Source organism: Heteronotia binoei, chromosome 21 (assembly GCF_032191835.1).
Source record: "Heteronotia binoei isolate CCM8104 ecotype False Entrance Well chromosome 21, APGP_CSIRO_Hbin_v1, whole genome shotgun sequence".
NCBI lineage: Eukaryota > Metazoa > Chordata > Lepidosauria > Squamata > Gekkonidae > Heteronotia > Heteronotia binoei.
Window position 1 is genome coordinate 55,565,984 of NC_083243.1, and position 18,918 is coordinate 55,584,901.

Consider the following 18,918-nt stretch of genomic DNA (forward strand, 5'->3'; position numbering starts at 1 on the left):
CCGAACATCATAGTCATCAGTAGGGTTGCCAGGGCGCCTGGAGAAGTGAGCTCGCACACGTCTGGCCAGAGAGTGTGGGCAAAGCTATCCAGGAACCTAAAGGGACTTACGTGTACAAGCAGCCACAAGTTATGCAGGCATTCTAACCCGGTACAGAGTGCTTGCTAACACACACGGACGTTTCCCCGTCACCGCATGGGCCAGCCATGGAGCGGAAGAAGCTGCGCCGCCACGGAGCTATCCAGGCGACCAGTTATGCAGTGCTGAACATGGAATCCACCGTGTAACGCTAACACCACTCGTAGCCATCTTCCCGCCAGGCTGGACTTCATTCCCTCATAGTGGAAGGCTCACGTACACACCCTATGTCACCTTTAGCCCGCAAGCAACCCGTCCGCCCCATGAATGGATTAACAGCTCAACTGTTACTCCTCTTTGTCTGGCAAAACCCTGGACAAAGGCTCCTACCCAGAAGATGATGGGATAAGAGGAAGACCATCTCCTGTCAAAGCCAAGTCTTTTGTCTATACCGGGGATACCTAGGTCAATATTTGATTCCCTATTGTCACCTTCCCAGATAAGTCCATCTAATCTTAAGTATTTAGCCATTTCCATTCTTCTTCCCGACTGACACCTTGGAGCCGCCCCAGGGCCTGTTGCAATCTGGAAGTTCTCTCAGGTACACAGGACCCAGGCGAAGTTCATTGGTCAAGAGCAGGTACCCAATTAGGTGCAACCAAGGAACTCGCCATTGGCTCTGCAAATGTCCAGCCTTTATGGTCATTGCAGAGCCTCCCCTTTCTCCTCCCTGATACCTCCCATCCCCTGAGGGCTCAAGAGAGTCCTTATAACCTGTGGACTAGCTACCCACAGGTGTGCTTCTATCAGTAACCCACCTTCCGCTGCATAGATCCATCCCCGATTCCTGATCAGTTTCGGGTCCCTTTCCCATTCCCTCGCTTGTCGCCCATTGGAGCCTTCCTCGAAGACTACGATAGGTAATATCACCCTGTATGTCTACCCTTTTATGTTCCCCTATCGATCTATCTATATTCCTAGGACTGTATGTGTGATTGTATATGTGTTTTTATCTTGTATGGAAGACTATATTTTTCTCAATAAATTGTAATTGGTTTTACTAAATTAGAGTCCTATTATTTAAGCATCACTCTCTGGTTGGTTAATCTTGTATACATAGGTAAAAAGATTCCGAGTGAGCCAGGTGCCCACCTAACTAATTCCCCAACCTCGTTTGGAGGGCATTTCGGCTTACAGAGGTGATGTGTCACCATCTTCAAGTACTTGAAGGGCTGTTATATAAAGGATGGTGCAGAATTGTTTTTTGTTGCCCCAGAAGGTAGGACCAGAATGAATGGGTTGAAATTAAATCAATTTCTGGCTAAACATTAAGAAAAACTTCTTGACATAGTGGTTTCTCAGTGGAATAGGCTTCCTCAGGAGGTGCTGGGATCTCTTTCCTTGAAGGTTTTTAAGCAGAGGATAGATTGCCATCTGACAGCAATGCTGACTCTGTGACTTAGGCAGATCACGAGGAGGGCAAGAAGGCTTGCATCAGTGCTTAGTTCTCATGGTCCTTTCTTACATGTCCAGAGAAATGCTGATTGCCACTTTGGGAGCAGTCAGCAATTTTTCTCCAGGCCAGTTTGGAAAGGGATCCTGGAGGTTTTTGCCATCTTTTGGGCATGCAGCAAGGGTCACTGTAGATGTATGTGTGGGGGGAAGATATTTGAGAAGTTCCTGCATTGTGCAAAAGGTTGGACTAGATGACCCTGGAGGTCCCTTCCAACTCTATGTTTCTATTATTCTTGGTAGTCAACCATCTTTTCTTTTAAGAAGTTCCTTTCACAAGCCAAAATCATAAGAAAATCACATAAACACTTACTTTAAAAACACTAAATCCAGCTCTCTAACTAACTCTAATATTAATGATTCCCATCCATATTTATATGTATGGTAATATCTGATAAATTTGCTTTTGATGTTTATTCTTGGAAGAACAAACGTATGGACATTCATATACTTAAACTGTAGAGGTACCAGAACTAAAAATAAAAGCAGGATATTAAGATTCATAGATTGCTTTCAAGCACTTGAGAAATTTTATAAATGTTATGAAGAAAATGAAACATACATTTTTGTAGTCCTTCATCTGATGGTAACAGACTCCCCTGTTATAATATGCCAAAGTGCAAATATTGTCCAGTTCGATTGTTTTATTTAAATCTTCAATGGCATTTTTGTAAGTCTATAGAAAAATTGCATGTGATATTAATCCTTTTGAAAGAAACATATAATCTGATTTGAAAACATAATAACTATATCGCATGGCACCAATGTTGGCAAGAATTAAATTATTATTTTGGAATGTGGAGAGACTCCCCCTCTGTCATATTTATATCCTGCCCTCCCTGCTGAAGCAGGCTCAGGGCGGCTAACAGCATTGTAATATCAATAATAAAACAGTAAGAACAATCACAATAATAATCAGTTAAAATTAAAACAGTTTACAATTTAAAATTATTAATACAATTTTAAAACAACAGTTTTGGTGCTAAATTCCATGCCATACATTCAGTGGTGTTGGGCATCTATGTACTTTGGCTGAAGGCCATTCAAAATAATGTTGTTTTGCAGGCCTTGTGGAACTGGGCAAGGTCCCACAAAGTTCTAACATCGTCTGGGAGTTGGTTCCACCAGTGGGGGGCCGCAAAAGAGAAGGCTCTTTCTCTAATAGCCTTCAATCTCGCCTCCCTTGGCCTGGGGATTACTAATAGGTTTTGTGATCCAGATCTGAGTACCCTCTGGGGAATATATGGGGAGAGACGGTCCCTAAGGTAGGCAGGTCCTCGGCCATATAGGGCTTTAAAGGTAAAAACCAGCACCTTGTAGTGAATCCGGGATGCTATTGGCAGCCAGTGCAGTCTCCGCAGCCCCAGAGTATATGGTCCTGAATAGGGAGACCCAATAGCAGCCTGGCTGCTGCATTCTGCACCAGCTGCAGCTTCCGAATTTGGGACATGGGCAGCCCCATGTAGAGGGCATTACAGTAGTCTTGTCTTGAGCTGACCGTTGCATGAATCACTGTTGCTAAGTCACTGTGCTCTAGGAAGGGAGCCAACTGTCGTGCCCACCTAAGGTGGAAAAAGGCGGATCTCGCAGTGGCTACTATCTGGGCCTCCATAGCCAATGTGGGCTCGAGTAGCATCCCCAAGCTCTTGACTTTGGGCGCCGATATCAGTGGTGCCCCATCAAAGGCTGGTAGAGGGATTTCCCTTCCCAGGCCACCGCGGCTCAGACAAAGGACTTCTGTCTTCGTTGGATTCAGTTTCAGATGACTCAACCTGAGCCACCCTGCCACGGCTTGTAGCGCCAGGGTCAGATTTTCTGGGGCGGAGGCAGGCCAGCCATCCATCAGCAGATGGAGCTGGGTGTCATCAGTGTACTGACAATCTGGGCAAGGGGACACATATAGATATTAAACATCGGAGAGAGCACCGCCCCCTGAGGCACCCCACAATTAAGCAGATGCCTCTAGGACGATAGTCCCCTGATTGCTACCCTTTGTCCCCGACCACAGAGAAAAGAGGAAAGCCATTGCAAGGCCAACCCCTGAATCCCTGTGTCGGCGAGGCGGTGAACCAGCAACCGGTGGTCGACCATGTCGAACGCCACCGACAGGTCTCTGAATAAAATAATCTTTCTCTTACCTATCAAGACTAACCTCCAGCTCAACAGAACACCATTGAAGAAGATCTCTGGTCATCAGCTATATCCTGCAACCCATCCACTTCCTTTTGTTTCCCACTGTCCCCTTCCAAGGTGCTACAATAGTGAATACTTGACCCTAGATTGGGGGTGTCAAACTCATTTGTTATGAGGGCCTGATCTGACATAAATGAGACCTTATCGGGCTGGGCGATGTCAGGCCAGGCCATGTGTGTTCCTATTTAAGATTTGGTAACAGAGATAGAAACTTTATAAAGAACACAGACAAACACAATTAAAGCCTTTTAAAAAACTTAAAATAAAACATGGGAGAGGCTTCCGTGTCTACATGTTGAAGCACTCTGAGCCCAAAGGCCACCTCTGTTGATGCCCATTTATCCACTCTGTAATGTCTGGTGAAAGAGTGCACCAACTTCCAGGTAACTGCTTTACATATGGCATCTAAGGATGGGGAAGCCCGATATGCAGCCAATGTGGCTGCCCCCCTTTAAGGAGTGGGCTGTAATCTCCGGTAGAGACTCTATACCGGGGTGTCAAACTCATTTGTAATGAGAGCCAGATCTGACATAAATGAGACCTTTTGGGGCCGGACCATGTCAGGTTGGGAGAGCCATGTTGGGCCAGGCCGTGTGCGTATCTATTTAAGATTAGGTAGCAGAGATATAAATTTTATAAAGAACACAGACAAACACAAAGGTATTTTTTTAAAACAAAAAAAAAGCTTAAAACATGCTTTAAATGTAGCACTCAGTCTTAAAGTTGCTTTCTTTGTATTTCTCCCATGAGGTCCAGGAAACTGAGCAAAGGAAGCTCTGGCTCTTTCCTTCCTTCCACAGGGGACTGGGGGAGAAGAGCCTCAGCCAACAGAAGGAAGAGAGGCTTGGCTCAGTAGCTCTGTTGTGCAATTGAGAGAGTCTGGCAAAGAAAGCTATTCCTCCCCCCTTCCTCCCCAGGGAGGAGCCTCAGCCAATGGAGAAAATAGAGGTTTTTACTCTGTAGCTCCTGCACACTTGAGCAAGCCTTTCAAAGCAAGCTGTTATGCAGAAGGAAGCAAAATATAGAAAGAAGGAAGCAGATGACGGCTAGTTGCTCAGGGGCCTGATAGGAGCCCTCTGAGGGCCTGATTCGTCCTCCAAACTGCATGTTTGACACCCCTACTCTATACCTTGGGATTTATATGCTACCTATATACAGCCCTAAATCCACTAAAGTAACTGCAGACTCTGGTTGTCCCAATGAGGATTTTCTGAAGGAAACAAAAAGAAAATCAGACTTCCTCCCTCATTTTGTTCTCTCAATATAAAAACTAAGAGCACTCTGGGCAGCCAACTGATGACATTCCTTTTCCCAATCATTCTTGGGGTTCAAACAGAAGGAGGGAAGGACAATTTCCTGGGACCTATGGAACACCTTAAAATGTGGTGCCCAAAACTGAACACAGTACTCCAGATGAGGTCTTACCAGAGCAAAGTGATACCATCACTTCATGTGATCTGGACACTATACTTCTGCTGCTACAGCCCAAAATTACATTTGCTTTTTTAGCCACCACATCACAGTGTTATGTTCAGAGTATGATCCACTAAGACCTCTAGATCCTGGACCCCTAGATCCTGGCATCAGATCCTGGAACCAGGCCCTTTGGGGCCAAAAGGGCACTATCAGTACCACCTCTGCCTTCTGCTTCACCAGTTACTCTGGGAATCAGTTGTATTGGAGGAAAAGCATACAGAAGAAGATGATGATGATGATATTGGATTTATATCCCGCCCTCCACTCCACATCTCAGAGTGGCTCATAATCTCCTTTATCTTCCTCCCCCACAACAGACACCCTGTGAGGTGGGTGGGGCTAAGAGGGCTCTCACAGCAGCTTTCAAGGACAACCTCTTTGTTTAACATCCACTCTGACTGATCCAGCCATTTTCTGCTTAGTCAATCTGCTAGCACATTGTCTTTTCCTGCCACATGAACTACTTTCAAGGAATCTAGGTGAGCTTCCATCCATGTGAGAAGAACACTTGCCTTGTCCTGCAACAGTCGAAATTGGGTGATCCACTGATGGTTCACATCTGACTTTGCTGGTATGTTGTTGGTCTTGACTAGCACATGACAGTCTGCTAGAAACTTGTGAAACCTTATAAGTCCTAGGCATATCACCTGGAGCTCCAGAAAGTTGATGCTCTGTCAAGCTTCTTCCTTGGACCAAGACTGCTGTGTCATGTTCCCCTGGGAATGAGCCCCCCAGTCAGACAGGCTGGCATCTTGCATCATGACTACCTTCATCATGACTATCCGATCAGTTCTCTGATCAGATAACCCTGTTGGAACCTGGCTGGATCACCACTGAAGTTGTTGTTTGAAAGCTATTGGGACCCTCACCAATTTGGAAGATTTTCTGTCAATCACATCTTGGAAAGGTAACAGAAACCACTAAAGAGAGGCCTCTTTATATCCCGCCCTCCACTCCAAATCTCAGAGTCTCAGAATGACTCTCAGGCCTTGTATGCAGGCCTCGTATGCAGTTTGGACCACTGTATCACATCTTGACAGGATACCAGCATTCCCAGAAGCTTTGTCAGCATCTTCACCTGTGATTTGTTCTGGTTTGATACTTCTGTGATCAGTGCCCATATCACTTGTTGTCATTCCTATACAAAAAATACTGTGCTGGTCAGTACGTTGAGCTGGACACTGAGGTGAACTAGGAGTTGAGATGGCTGCAGATTGCTTTTTGATGTGTTTACTTCAAATCTATGTTTTTGAAGAGCAGACACAGTCAGGTGGGTTCCTTTAAGGCGGAGTTGGTAGGAGGGCACTTTGACCAGTATATTGTCCAGTTATGGAAACAGCAACACTCCCTGAATCCTGAGATGTGCCATCAATGCCACCAAGATTTGGGTGAACACTTGTGGGGAAGACTTCAGGCAAAATGGAAGTATCCAATATTGCTAATGTTTGTTGTTGTAAGCAAAGCAAAGGAATCACCTGTGAGAGTCCTGAATAGGTACATGTAGGTAGGCTTCTGATGGATGTCAGGAATTCCTGATCCTGAATGTCAGAGAGGACGGAACTTGGAGTTTCCATAACTTCTTGATGCAGATGAACTGGTTGAACCACTTCAGGTCCAAGATTGCCCTGAAGTCCCCATTCTTTTTTGGAACTATGAGCAAGATTGAGTAATAACTCCATGCCCAATCCTGTTCTATAGATCCAATGTTCATTAGGTGCTGAATAGCTTGAGAAATCTCCTGGTGGCATTCCGACCCTTATTTTTGGGCTACCTGTATGAAGTGAGAGGGAGGAAGGTGGTCAAATTCTAATAACCGTGGGTTACTTTGTTCACAACCCACCTGTCTCCCCATGCTTCTCTGCCATTGATGTGCAAAGGGCTGAAGATGGCCTTGAAGAGTCCCTGAAGACTCCAGCTTGCCAGCACAGTCATTGCGATGTGCCTTTTTTGGTGGTGCCTTTGTTTTCTTGTTCTGCCTTGGCTGGATATTAGAGCTTGGAATCCTGATTTCTGGACTGCCATTTTTCTTTGAAGGATCTGAAGGAGCCAAATCTGGAGGACTTTTTGAAATCACAAAAAGGCTGGAAGTTCTTTCTCTATTTGGAGTCTCTTTTTTTGTGAGCATAACTTTCTTCTTGTCCTTATCCTCAATCAGGTATCTGTCCAATCTGTCCCCAAACAGATTCATGCCTTTAAAAGGGACAGTAGCCACCCCAGTTTGAGCTGCTGTGTCAACGTCCCAATTCTAAAGCCAGATGTTTCTTCTGTCAGCCACGCTGCAAGCCATGGCTCTGGCTGACTATTGAAGGGCATCCAACAAAGCATCTGCCATGAATGCTGTTGTCAACACAATTTATTTGAGTTCATCCTTGAACTCTTTGGGTACCCCATGTTCCACTGAGGCCCAGGTATATGCTGCTCTTGCAAACAGCAAATAAGCTGTGAAGGCCTTGATGGACCAAGCTACCACCTCAAAGTTCTTCCGAAGAACTTGTTCTGCTCTCTAGTCACAGGCATCTTTGGGGAGGTCGTCAGCATCCATTAGTAACATCAAGCTGGAAATCAAACTGATAATAGGATCATCAACCACAGGGAGTTTAAGTCTCTTGCTAGCTTCTGGAATATAGTTTAGAGAACAACTGTTGATTCATTTTAGGTTTGGTCAGCCTCTGCCACTCTGCCTTGATGATGCCATAAAAGAAGGCAGGAAAAAAAAAAAGGAAGGGGAACTCTGGTTTGGGACACTCCCAACTTGAGCATCATTTCCCCCAACCCAGTGGGTAGATCAAGGTCTAGCTCAACCATCTCCTTGGATGCAGAGGAAAAGTCTAGAGCCCTAAGTACCTTGGGTAGCAATATTGAGTACAATTCTGGAGAAAACAGTACGGTTTGTACTATTGATATCACTTCCTCCTCCCCCTCAGACAACTCTTCTTCTTCATTCTCAAATGAAGCCTTCCAAGAGTGCATCCCCTTCCGGGGAGCTAAGTTGAAGGTCATCCAAACCAGCCCCCACATTAAGCTTTTTTGGTCTGGAAGGGGAGAGGGATGAACTATGGTCTCTTTCTTCCTGTTGATGGGGTTTGCTGTCTCCCCCTGGATTTGGGAGTCACAGCATGATCTGTGCCAGAGATGGAGCCTTGCATCCTCTCCTGAATGTCTTTTCCAAGCTCCATTCTAAGCCACTGCAGAAGGTGCATCTTAGCCTCTTCCCCTGCCATGTTTGGTTGATGGCTTCCCAGGGAGTCTTGAGTAGATAGGGATGCCATGATATTAGGCATGCCAGAGTCTGTAGGCCCTCCCCTGGAACTGGATTGCACCTCGTCAGGCATTACAGAAGAGTAGGCTTTGTGGTTAAAAGTGAAGTGAAAGAGAAAAGCCTCTGTAAGTAGACCAGGAACAGAAAATGACCACTGCTACTACAGGGAGTTCTGTTCCTGGGGCTTTCCCACCATGCAAGCCTCCCCAGGACACACCTGGCCTCTGCTAAGGCCACAGTCCCTAGCACCTCCAGACAATCCCCACCCCCTCCGAAGCAGAGAACACTCTCGTGTTTCTCCCCCTGGTAGCACTGCTAAGCTCTCCACCCGCTCCAACAGCTTCGGTGAATACACAGGTGTACTTGGCTGTAGCTGCAACTTGGGAACCAGTGGTCTGCTTCCAATGGCACTTTGGCCTCACTGCAGACCCTCATTGGACTCAACCACTCCCTGCTCAAACTGCCAGCAAGAGCAAGAATGTCTACGACGAGTAGGCTGGGCAGGAGTCCGTCCATGGAACTGCAATTGTTGGGCAGGAGCCCTAACACCACTGGCTCTCCTCGCTGTAAACACTAACTGCAGCCCAACTATCCAAGGCAAAGAGGTTGCAAAATTATCCTTGCCACTGGCTGTGACCTGAAATCCTGGATCCTGTACTCTTCAGAGTGCTGAACACATCCTGCTTTCTCCGCAGGGTCAGAAAGACTGGGGTTCACCCAGGGGACAGGCGACTCCCCCTCCTGGATCGATTGGAAGACTCATCCCTGCTTCAGAAGAGGACCATGTTCCAATATGTGGAGGACCGACCCACTACCCGGACCACTGGAGAAAAGGAAGTTACACAGACTCCGTTACCCAGAGGAGACACATCTCTGAATATCAGATGCTGGACACAAATAAAAGGAGGTGACAGCACCTTTGTACTCTTATTGAATGCTTCCAGAGACATTGACTGCTCTTTAGAATGAATGTGTTGGACTAAATGGTCATTAAATATTTTTCCTTGACTTCACTTTTATAAGCCAAAAAAAGAAAAACCAAATTTATTATGTTTTTGGCAGCATGTTTGGATTTTCAGAGCATTTTTATAAAATGTTTCAAATTGTTCAGCACTGCATTTATAATGTGGATTCTAGAGGGGGATATGGTGTCCCATGAAGGATTTCATTAGTACTTCAATAAACATTATCTATTTTACACTATTTCTAGTTTGTTTTTTCTCAAAGGAAAACTAGGTAGATTACAAATCATTTAAAACCACTACTAAAGAATCTGAACAATTTTTAATAAACAAAACAAGTAAAACCCAAACAAAACTTCTAAATACATCTCAAATATTTAGTGAGGGTGCATAAGTATCCCAGCTTCACAACCTCTGCTTTTGAAATGTTTTACCTAACCTATTTTATTTAATGTCAATTTTTCTTGTAAAAATGCCACTGTTGTTGTTATTTAATGCTTAGCATTTATCCGTAGAACCCCGCGGCACAGAGTGTTAAAGCTGCAGTACTGCAGTCCTAAGCTCTGCTCACGACCTGAGTTCGATCCCTGGTGGAAGCTGGGTTTTCAGGTAGCTGGCTCAAGGTTGACTCTGCCTTCCATCCTTCTGAGGTCAGTAAAATGAGTACCCAGCTCGCTGGGGGTAAAGCATAGATGACTGGGGAATGCAATAGCAGACCACCTTATAAAAAGTCTGCCGTGAAAACGCTGTGAAAGCAACGTCCCCCCAGAGTCAGAAACGACTGGTGCTTGCACAGGGGACCTTTCCTTTCCTAGCATTTATCCAGCTGTAGCTTTTATTTTCCTGTTTGCCTTTATCATTTGCATTTGTTACGTACAATAACGATATTTCTCATGAAATAATATTCCTTAAAACACGATCATTTAAGACAGACTACTATCTTGATTTATAAACTGGCAGGTTTGAATTCTCTGTATCAGTAAGCAGCAGAGAGCCAAGCATGTGTATTAACCAATCAGTGACAACAGTAAAGTATATATTTTATGTCAACAAGTTATCTGCAGTCTTGTTTACCTTACTGTAAATTTTCAGTGCTCCTCTATAAAGATGGGCTCTCACACTTAAAGGATGAATTTTGATCGCCTCAGTACAGTTCATTATTGCTTTAGAGTATCTCCCCTTACTTCCAAAGAAAGCAGCACGACTTAAATATGCCTTTAGAGAAGAAAAGAAAAACATTAGAGGACAAAACTGGGAGATGTGTGTGCGTTATATTGTAAAGTGCAATAGTATGTTGTATTGTAAAGTTTAAAATTCTTGCCTTCTCATATTGATTTGTAAATGTGAGTAACAGTGAAGTCCCAGGAAGTTACAGCCTTCTGAGTTCAATTAAATCAATGGGCTTAGAAGACTAACTCGGCTTAAGGCTGCATAGTAAGCATCTTTCTACACAATTTACTTTAGAATGCAGTAAAGACAAATTAGTATTATTTTCAAAATTTATACACAACTTTTCTTCCTTCATCTGGACCACCAAGATGATAAACCAAAAAGGAGGGTGAGGGGGCACCAGAAACAGAGACGATAAATGCAGGGGTCAGGTAGGTTCATAAGGCAGTAAGTGGTACTTCAGGTATGTTTATCCCAAGTCATATAGGGCTTTTGAAGGTCAGCACCAGAACCCTGCATTGTACCTGGGAACAAACTCGGAGCCAGTATAGGAAGGCCAAGACTGGCGTGATACTGCAGTAATCTGGATACAACCAGGGCCTGATCTTTTCTGCTCAGGAAAGGCTGCAGCTGACTAAACTGATAAAAGGCACACCTGGCCACAGCTGCCACCTGCTTATCCAGCAGTGGGCCTAGGCAGTTTAGTTGATCATTGTCCTTGTCCTTCAAAAAATAAGCTGAGATACTTTTGACACAGAACATTTTGAAAAAAGACTCACATATAGAGCCTAAAGGGGTCAATGGGCCGGTGGGAAAAAGTGCAGTGAGATTAGCCAAATTGCTGATGTGCCCGGGGTATTTGGATGGGTTGCATCTCCCTTTAGCAGTTAATACTGTTCAAGGGAAAATGAATACTTTTACTGATGAGAATTCTTAACCATACATGGAGTGTTCTATGTAAATAGAGAATTACATCTTTTGTGACTCTTCAGTCCTCCACTTGCACCATTTAATGCACAATATCAAGACTGTTAAAATGATATTTGAATAGCTGCAAAACCTCAGAGGACAAAAATGGTAGGGACCTAACAGAAGCAGAAGAGATTAGGAAGAGGTGGCAAGAATACACAGAAGAATTATACAAGAAGGATCTCAATGTCCTTGACAACCATGACGGTGAAATCGCTGACCTCGAGCCAGACATCCTGGAGTATGAAGTCAAATGGGCCTTAGAAGCATGACTAACAACAAAGCGAGCAGAGATGACGGTATCCCAGTTGAGCTATTCAAAATCCTAAAAGACAATGCTGTTAAAGTGATGCACAAATTTGGAAAACGCAACAGTGGCCACAGGATTGGAAAAGGTCAGTTTATATTCCAATCCCAAAGAAGGGTAATGCCAAGGCATGTTCAAACTATTATACCATTGCACTCATTTCACATGCCAGCAAGGCCATGTTAAAGATCCTACAAGCTACGCTTCAGCAGTATGTAGATTGGGAACTACCAGAAGTTCAAGCTGGGTTTCGGAGAGGTAGAGGAACTAGAGATCAAACTGCCAACATATGCTGGATTATGGAGAAAGCACGGGAGTATCCGAAAAAGGTCTATTTCAGCTTCATTGACTACGCTAAAGCCTTTGATTGTGTGGATCACAACAAACTGTGGCAAGTCCTTAAAGGATGGGAGTACCAGACCACCTCCTGAGAAACCTATATAAGGATCAAGAAGCAACTGTCAGAACGGAATATGGAGCAACTGATTGGTTTAGAATAGGAAAGGGGGTCCGACAAGGATGTATATTGTCGGCCTGCTTATTTAATTTGTATGCAGAGTACATCATGCAGAATGCTGGCCTGGATGAAGCACAAGCCAAAATTAAGATTGCCGGGAAAAACATCAACAACCTCAGATATGCAGATGACACCACTCTAATGGCAAAAAGTGAGGACCTAAAGAACCTCTTGTTGAGGGTGAAAGAGGAGAGCACAAAAGTAGGCTTGAAACTCAACATCAAAAAAACTAAGATCATGGCATCTGGCCCCATCACACCTTGGCAAATAGAAGGGGAAGACGTGGAAGTAGTGACAGACTTCACATTTCTGGAATCCAAGATCACAGATGGTGACTGTGGCCATGAAATTAAAAGACATTTGCTCCTTGGGAGGACAGCTGTGGCAAACCTAGGCAGTATAATAAAAAGTAGAGACATCACCCTGCCTACAAAAGTCCGTATAGTCAAAGCGATGGTATTCTCGGTAGTAATGTATGGCTGTGAGAGTTGGACCATAAGGAAGGCCAAGCGCAGAAGAATATATGCTTTTGAGCTGTGGTGCTGGAGAAGAATCTTGAGAGTCCCTTGGACTGCAAGAAGATCAAATCAGTCAGTCCTAAGGGAAATCAACGCTGACCGTTCTCTGGAAGGTCAGATGCTGAAGCTCAAATACTCTGGCCACCAAATGAGAAGGGAGCACTCACTGGAGAAGACCCTGATGCTGGGAAAGACAGAAGGCAAAAGAAAGATGGCAAAAGAAGAGATGGCTGGACAGCGTTACTGATGTAACTAACATGAATTTGAGCAGACTTTGGAGGATGGTGGAAAACAGGAGGGCCTGGCATGACTTTGTCCATGGGGTCGCAAAGAGTCGGACTCAACTGTGCGACTGAACAACAACAACAAAACCTCAGATTGTTAGTATTACCTGAAAATGTTGTGGTGAAATAGCAAGCACTTTGTTGAAATCTAATATGCATTTTTCTTGCTGAAGTTGCATTCTGCATAGTCCTCGTTCATAAAATGCATCAGCGTAACGAGGATACAGCTTGACAGCAGTGGAAAAAGCATCACAAGCCTAAAGATGATAACGGTACATTTTGCTGACTATTACCTTTTGGAAAAGTTAGAATACCAACACTTAAAGCTCATTTCCTTAATGTTTTCATATTTTAACCTATTTTAAAATATAGTTGAAACATGGCCTACCAAGACATAGACACTGTTGGATAAATTGCTCTTATCATTAATATTTATTTACTTCATTCAATTTATAGCCTGCTCTCCTCAAAACCAGCTCAGAGCAGGTGACACCTTATAAATATACAATTAGAAGCCTTCAAAATAAAACTGTGGTGAACCGGTCCTGCGTCTGCTAGCTGGCCCCAGCCTTGCCCACCCTTCCCAGTATGCTGACCTGAAGGGGCCATTCCATTTTGTTGCATCAGGATATTCACTGCCACCACTGTCCCTGTCTTGGCTGTGATTAGGCGGGACAGCCCTCTAACCTCCCTAAGAACCCTTCTTGGGGCTTCCTATGGAACTTTGGGGCTCTTTGGAGAGTTGGCAGCCAGTGATTCCACCTCTTCTCTCCACCCTAGGGATTCCCCAACCCACTCCTAGCATTCCAAGCGGCTGGGGGAATTAGGTGGTACAGAGGGACACAAGATTGTAACAAACAAAATATTTATTTACAGTCTATAACTATTTACAGGCATTTCAAAAAGTGAACAGAAGAAACAAATCAAAGTAGGGGAAAAAATGTTCCATCTTTCCCTAGTTTAATATTTGCCCTAACTGGATGACATGCAGGGCAGGCACCTTACTTAGACTGTTGCAAGCTCCAACCATCCCTTACTGAGACTTCCCTAACTGACTAACTGAACTCAACTGAGGGTTTCCCACCCAAAATCTCCTATATCAAAAGCAGTTCCCCCCCCCCCCCAGGAGCTGGTTTAGCTGTCTTGCAACATTCTGGGAGACAGGCCTGAAGGACTTCCTTTCTCTCTAGGAGCACCCCCCCATCAGAATTGCTGGTTCCAGACAGGAAGGGAGGGGGGAGGAGGAAGAGACTAGGCCAAAGCCTGCCTCTAGTTTGACATCTTCCTCCTAGCCAACTCCCAGTTAAATACCAGTCAAAATGGTGTTTCTCCACAACAACATATAGCCGTTCTAACATTTTCCTCTACAAAACTACAGAACTAATGAACAGATGTTATTAGCAGAGATGCCTCTGCTAGCTTTAGTTCACAACCTTTGCCTGAGTGCAGACAAAGACCAAGTCTCTCTGTTGCTGTTGTTAGATTTATCTGCAGTACATCGTGCCACCTTGTTGAGGTCATAGAATCATAACAGTTGGAAGGGACCTCCAGAATAATCTAGTCCAACCCCCTGCATAATGCAGGAAACTCACAAATACATCCCCCTAAATTCACAGGATCTTCATTGCTGTCAGATGGCCAGCCAGCCTGTTTAAAAACCTCCAAAGAAGGAGAGCCCACTACCTCCCAAGGAAGCCTGTTCCACTGAGGAATCACTCTGACAGTCAGAAAGTTCTTCCTAATGTTGAGCCAGAAACTCTTTTGATTTAATTTCAATCCATTGGTTCTGGTCCTACCTTCTGGGGCCACAGAAAACAATTCCACACCACCCTCTATAAGTACTTGAAGATGGTGATCATATCATCTCTCACTGCCTCCTCTCTAGGCTAAATATGCCCAGCTCCTTCAACCTTTCTTCATAGGACTTGGTCTCCAGACTCCTCACCATCTCTGTTGCCCCCCATTCCAACTTGTCTATATCCTTCTTAAAATGTAGTGCCCAAAACTGAACACAATACTCCAGGTGAGGTCTTACCAGAGCAGAGTAAAGCGATACCATCACTTCACGTGATTTGGACACTATACTTCTGTTGATACAGCCCAAAATTGCATTTGCCTTTTTAGCCACCGCATCACACTGTTGACTCATGTTCAGCGTATGATCCACTATGACCCCTAGATCCTTTTCACACATACTACTGCTAAGACAAGTCTCCCCCAACCTATAACCATGCATTGAATTTTTCCTACCTAAATGCAGAACTTTACATTAATCCCTGTTAAAATTCATTTTATTGGTTTTAGCCCAGTTTTCCAGCCTGTCATCATCCTGTATCCTATTTCTGTCTTCTACTGAATTTGCAACCCCTCCCAATTTAGTATCATCGGCAAATTTAATAAGCATTCCCTCTATTCCTTCATCCAAATCATTGATAAAGATGTTGAACCAAACAGGTCCCAGGACAGATCCTTGAGGCACTCCACTTGTCACTCCTCTCCAAGAGGATGAGGAACCATTCACAAGCACTCTTTGGGTGTGATCTGTCAATCAGTTACAGATCCACCTAATGGTAACAGGATCCAAACCACATTTTACCAACTTGTCAACTAGGATAGTATGTGGAACCTTATCAAAAGCCTTACTGAAATCAAGATAAACGATGTCCCCTGATCCAGCAAAGTAGTCACTTTCTCAAAAAAAGAGATCAGGTTAGTCTGACATTACTTGTTCTTGAGAAACCCAATCATGGCCATCCTTTCTAAATGTTCCAGGACTGACTGTTTGATGATTTGTTCTAAAACTTTTCCAGGTATAGATGTCAAGCTGACCAGTCGGTAGTTACCCAGATCCTTCTTTTCCTCCTTCTTGAAGATGGGGACAACACTTGTCCATCTCCAATCTTCCAGCACCTCTCCTGTTCTCCAAGAATTCTCAAAAATAATAGCCAGAGGCTCAGAAATTACATCCCCAAGCTCTTTTAGAACCCTTGGATGCAATTCATCTGGCCCTGAGGACTTAGTTTCATTTAAAGAAACTAGGTGTTTATGTACTACCCCTATGCTGATCCTAAGTTGGAACTTCATACCCTCATTATATATTCTGTTTTTACCATGTTGAGCACTATTTCCCTCAGAAAAGAAGACTGAGGAAAAATAGGAATTGAGTAGTTCTGCCCTCTCTTCATTACCTGTTACAATTTCACTTTCCTGTGAAGTCAGAAGCAGGTATCAGGGGATGTGCATTGAACTGGTTCCAATCATTCCTCATACATCAGACTCAAAAGGGCTGCTGTTGGAAACCAATTGTCATCTGTGTGGGACCTATCTTGCAGGGTTCCAGAGGGCACAATTCTGTCCCTCATGCTGGAAGAAAAACAAATCCCATGCTGAAGCAGAGAACTCTGCTGCTGAGGAGGGTGTTGCCCAAGAAAGTGTGCCACAACATTTAGGAGTCTTTTATATCGCTGCAGTAAGTGAGGTCTGCTTGGCTTAATAAACCCCCTCTGGATTATTCAAAAATGGCTCAGTGGTAGAGCATCTGCTTGGGAAGCAGAAGGTCCCAGGTTTCAATCCCTGGCATCTCCAAAAAAGGGTCCAGGCAAATAGGTGTGAAAAACCTCAGCTTGAGACCCTGGAGAGCCGCTGCCAGTCTGAGAAGACAATACTGACTTTGATGGACCAAGGGTCTGATTCAGTAGAAGGCAGCTTCATATGTTCATATATGTTCAAAACAAACGCATTTAGAGACCTAGTAGGAAGGAGTAGATGCCCAGGAGAAGACCATAGCTTCATTTCCAGATAAGTTTGTATGAAGTTTACAAATTCCAAAAAGCGTTGCAGAGTAAGTTGCTTCTCCCATCTTTCTTTCCTGATTCTGAACTACCAAGAACTGAATATGTCTCCTGGCCCAAAGGAATTTAGTCTCTGAACCCAGGATGGGGCTATCCTAAGAGAAGCAGCTGAAGTGCTCTTGCCCCCAAGGACAGCTTTAGGGCAATGTTCTTCCCCCATCCCAAACTACCTATTAACATCCTTGATAGCTGTGATCACTCCCACCATATTTTTGGATTTCCAACAAACCAATCATGAGTTCCTAAAATATTTCAATTCTGTGTTCATTTCAGTTCAATTACCATATTTTTAATTTACAATGTCTAAAAAACTGCAAAACCGGAATTCTAAGAAATACATACCTCTATTATAGAAACCTGTTCCATGTAGCATCGGCCCATAAAATAGTACATTTCTGCAGCATCAAATGTACATGGCACAGCTTTTTCAGTGCCCACAAGCAGTCTCAATGCCTGTTTAAAACTAGCCACAGCATCCTGTAATAAAAAGCAGCAATGTAGACCACATCAACTAACGTTTACAATCCACCTTGAGAATGTCCCTTTTCTATAAATGCACACAATTATTTTTTTTAAAAAAAAATTGTGCCCCAAAATATCATTCATGCTTACATTAACATATTTGTTTTTATTTTCCTTGGTTTCAGTGGGAAATCTATTTCCATGTATAATGTCTTTATTTTTCAATCCTATGGGAATGACATTCTCAGGTGATTGTATTCCTCACCCTCTCTGCCAATTTTCCAGAAGACAAAACAAAAGGTACACATTTACTGACAATTAAAATTCTTGCTTGCAGAGTGGGCAGAGGAAAACATTGGCATTCTGAATCATAGAATGAAGTCTGAGTCCAGTGGCACCTTTAAGGCCAACAAAGTTTAATTTGGGGCAAAACTTTTTGTGTATGTGCTCACTTCTTCAGACACGACTGCATGCATGCACATTAAACCTTATACCCAGATCTTAAAGGATACAAAGGAAACACCCAGGCACCAGAAAGCTGGTCTGAAGCAGCAGAACAAAGTTTGAGTCCAGTGGCATCTTTAAAACCAACGAAGTTTAATTCTGGTGTAGTGACTTGTCCGATTCTCTATCTTTTCAACACCCAGTTTTGTTCAAAACTACACACACTTAAGTACTCTTCTCTAACCTTGTACTTTTTGGCTTTCATTTGGATTTTTCCAAGAAGAACAAACATGGAAGACTCAGGTTGCTGCTTTGTAGCTGTAAGTGCACACTCAATGGCCTTATTGTGATTGTGACAAAATGAGTGAACAAATGCTTCCTGAACAACAGAACATTCAAAGGATCCTGGAAAGATATTTAAAGCAAATATATCATGGCTCAAAGTACTGATTGTTTTACACTCTGCTATATCAACACAGATATAACATATAGGAATAGTAAATGTAGTCCATGCATTATTTAAAAGTTAACCAAATGTTCAAAATGCCAGATAACAATATTGTAATTCTCCCGTAAAACCTTTCACCACCTTTGCAGAACTTCAACAGCCACTGGAAAATTGTACCCCTCAATCTGATACCTGCAAACCTCATGTAAATCCATTCCAAAATATGTGACTTCCTTATCACAGGTAAGACTTGCCTGAAATGCAAAAGCTTTCTGAGAACCAGTTTGGTGTAGTGGCTAAGCGCGCAGACTCTAATCTGGGAGGACTGGGTTTGATTCCCCACACCTCCATGTGCAGCTGCTGCGTAACCTTGGCTCAGCCACAGTTCTCACAGAACTGTTCTGCTCAAGAGCAGTTCTCGGAAAAGCTCTCTCATCTCCGCCTACCTCACAGGATGTCTGTTGTGGG

General features: G+C 43.8%; 1 protein-coding gene across 1 annotated transcript in view; it reads right to left on the reverse strand.

Annotated features, from left to right (window-relative positions):
- Positions 1 to 18,918, reverse strand: part of TTC6 (tetratricopeptide repeat domain 6) — a 178,682-nt gene that overhangs the window by 31,141 nt on the left and 128,623 nt on the right. Inside the window, exons 22-26 of the mRNA XM_060262626.1 lie at positions 18,247 to 18,407; positions 17,439 to 17,573; positions 13,353 to 13,502; positions 10,555 to 10,695; positions 2,153 to 2,266 (exon numbers count right to left, since the gene is read on the reverse strand). Coding sequence (XP_060118609.1) covers positions 2,153 to 2,266; positions 10,555 to 10,695; positions 13,353 to 13,502; positions 17,439 to 17,573; positions 18,247 to 18,407 — 701 coding nt within the window. The remainder of the gene's footprint in view (positions 1 to 2,152; positions 2,267 to 10,554; positions 10,696 to 13,352; positions 13,503 to 17,438; positions 17,574 to 18,246; positions 18,408 to 18,918) is intronic.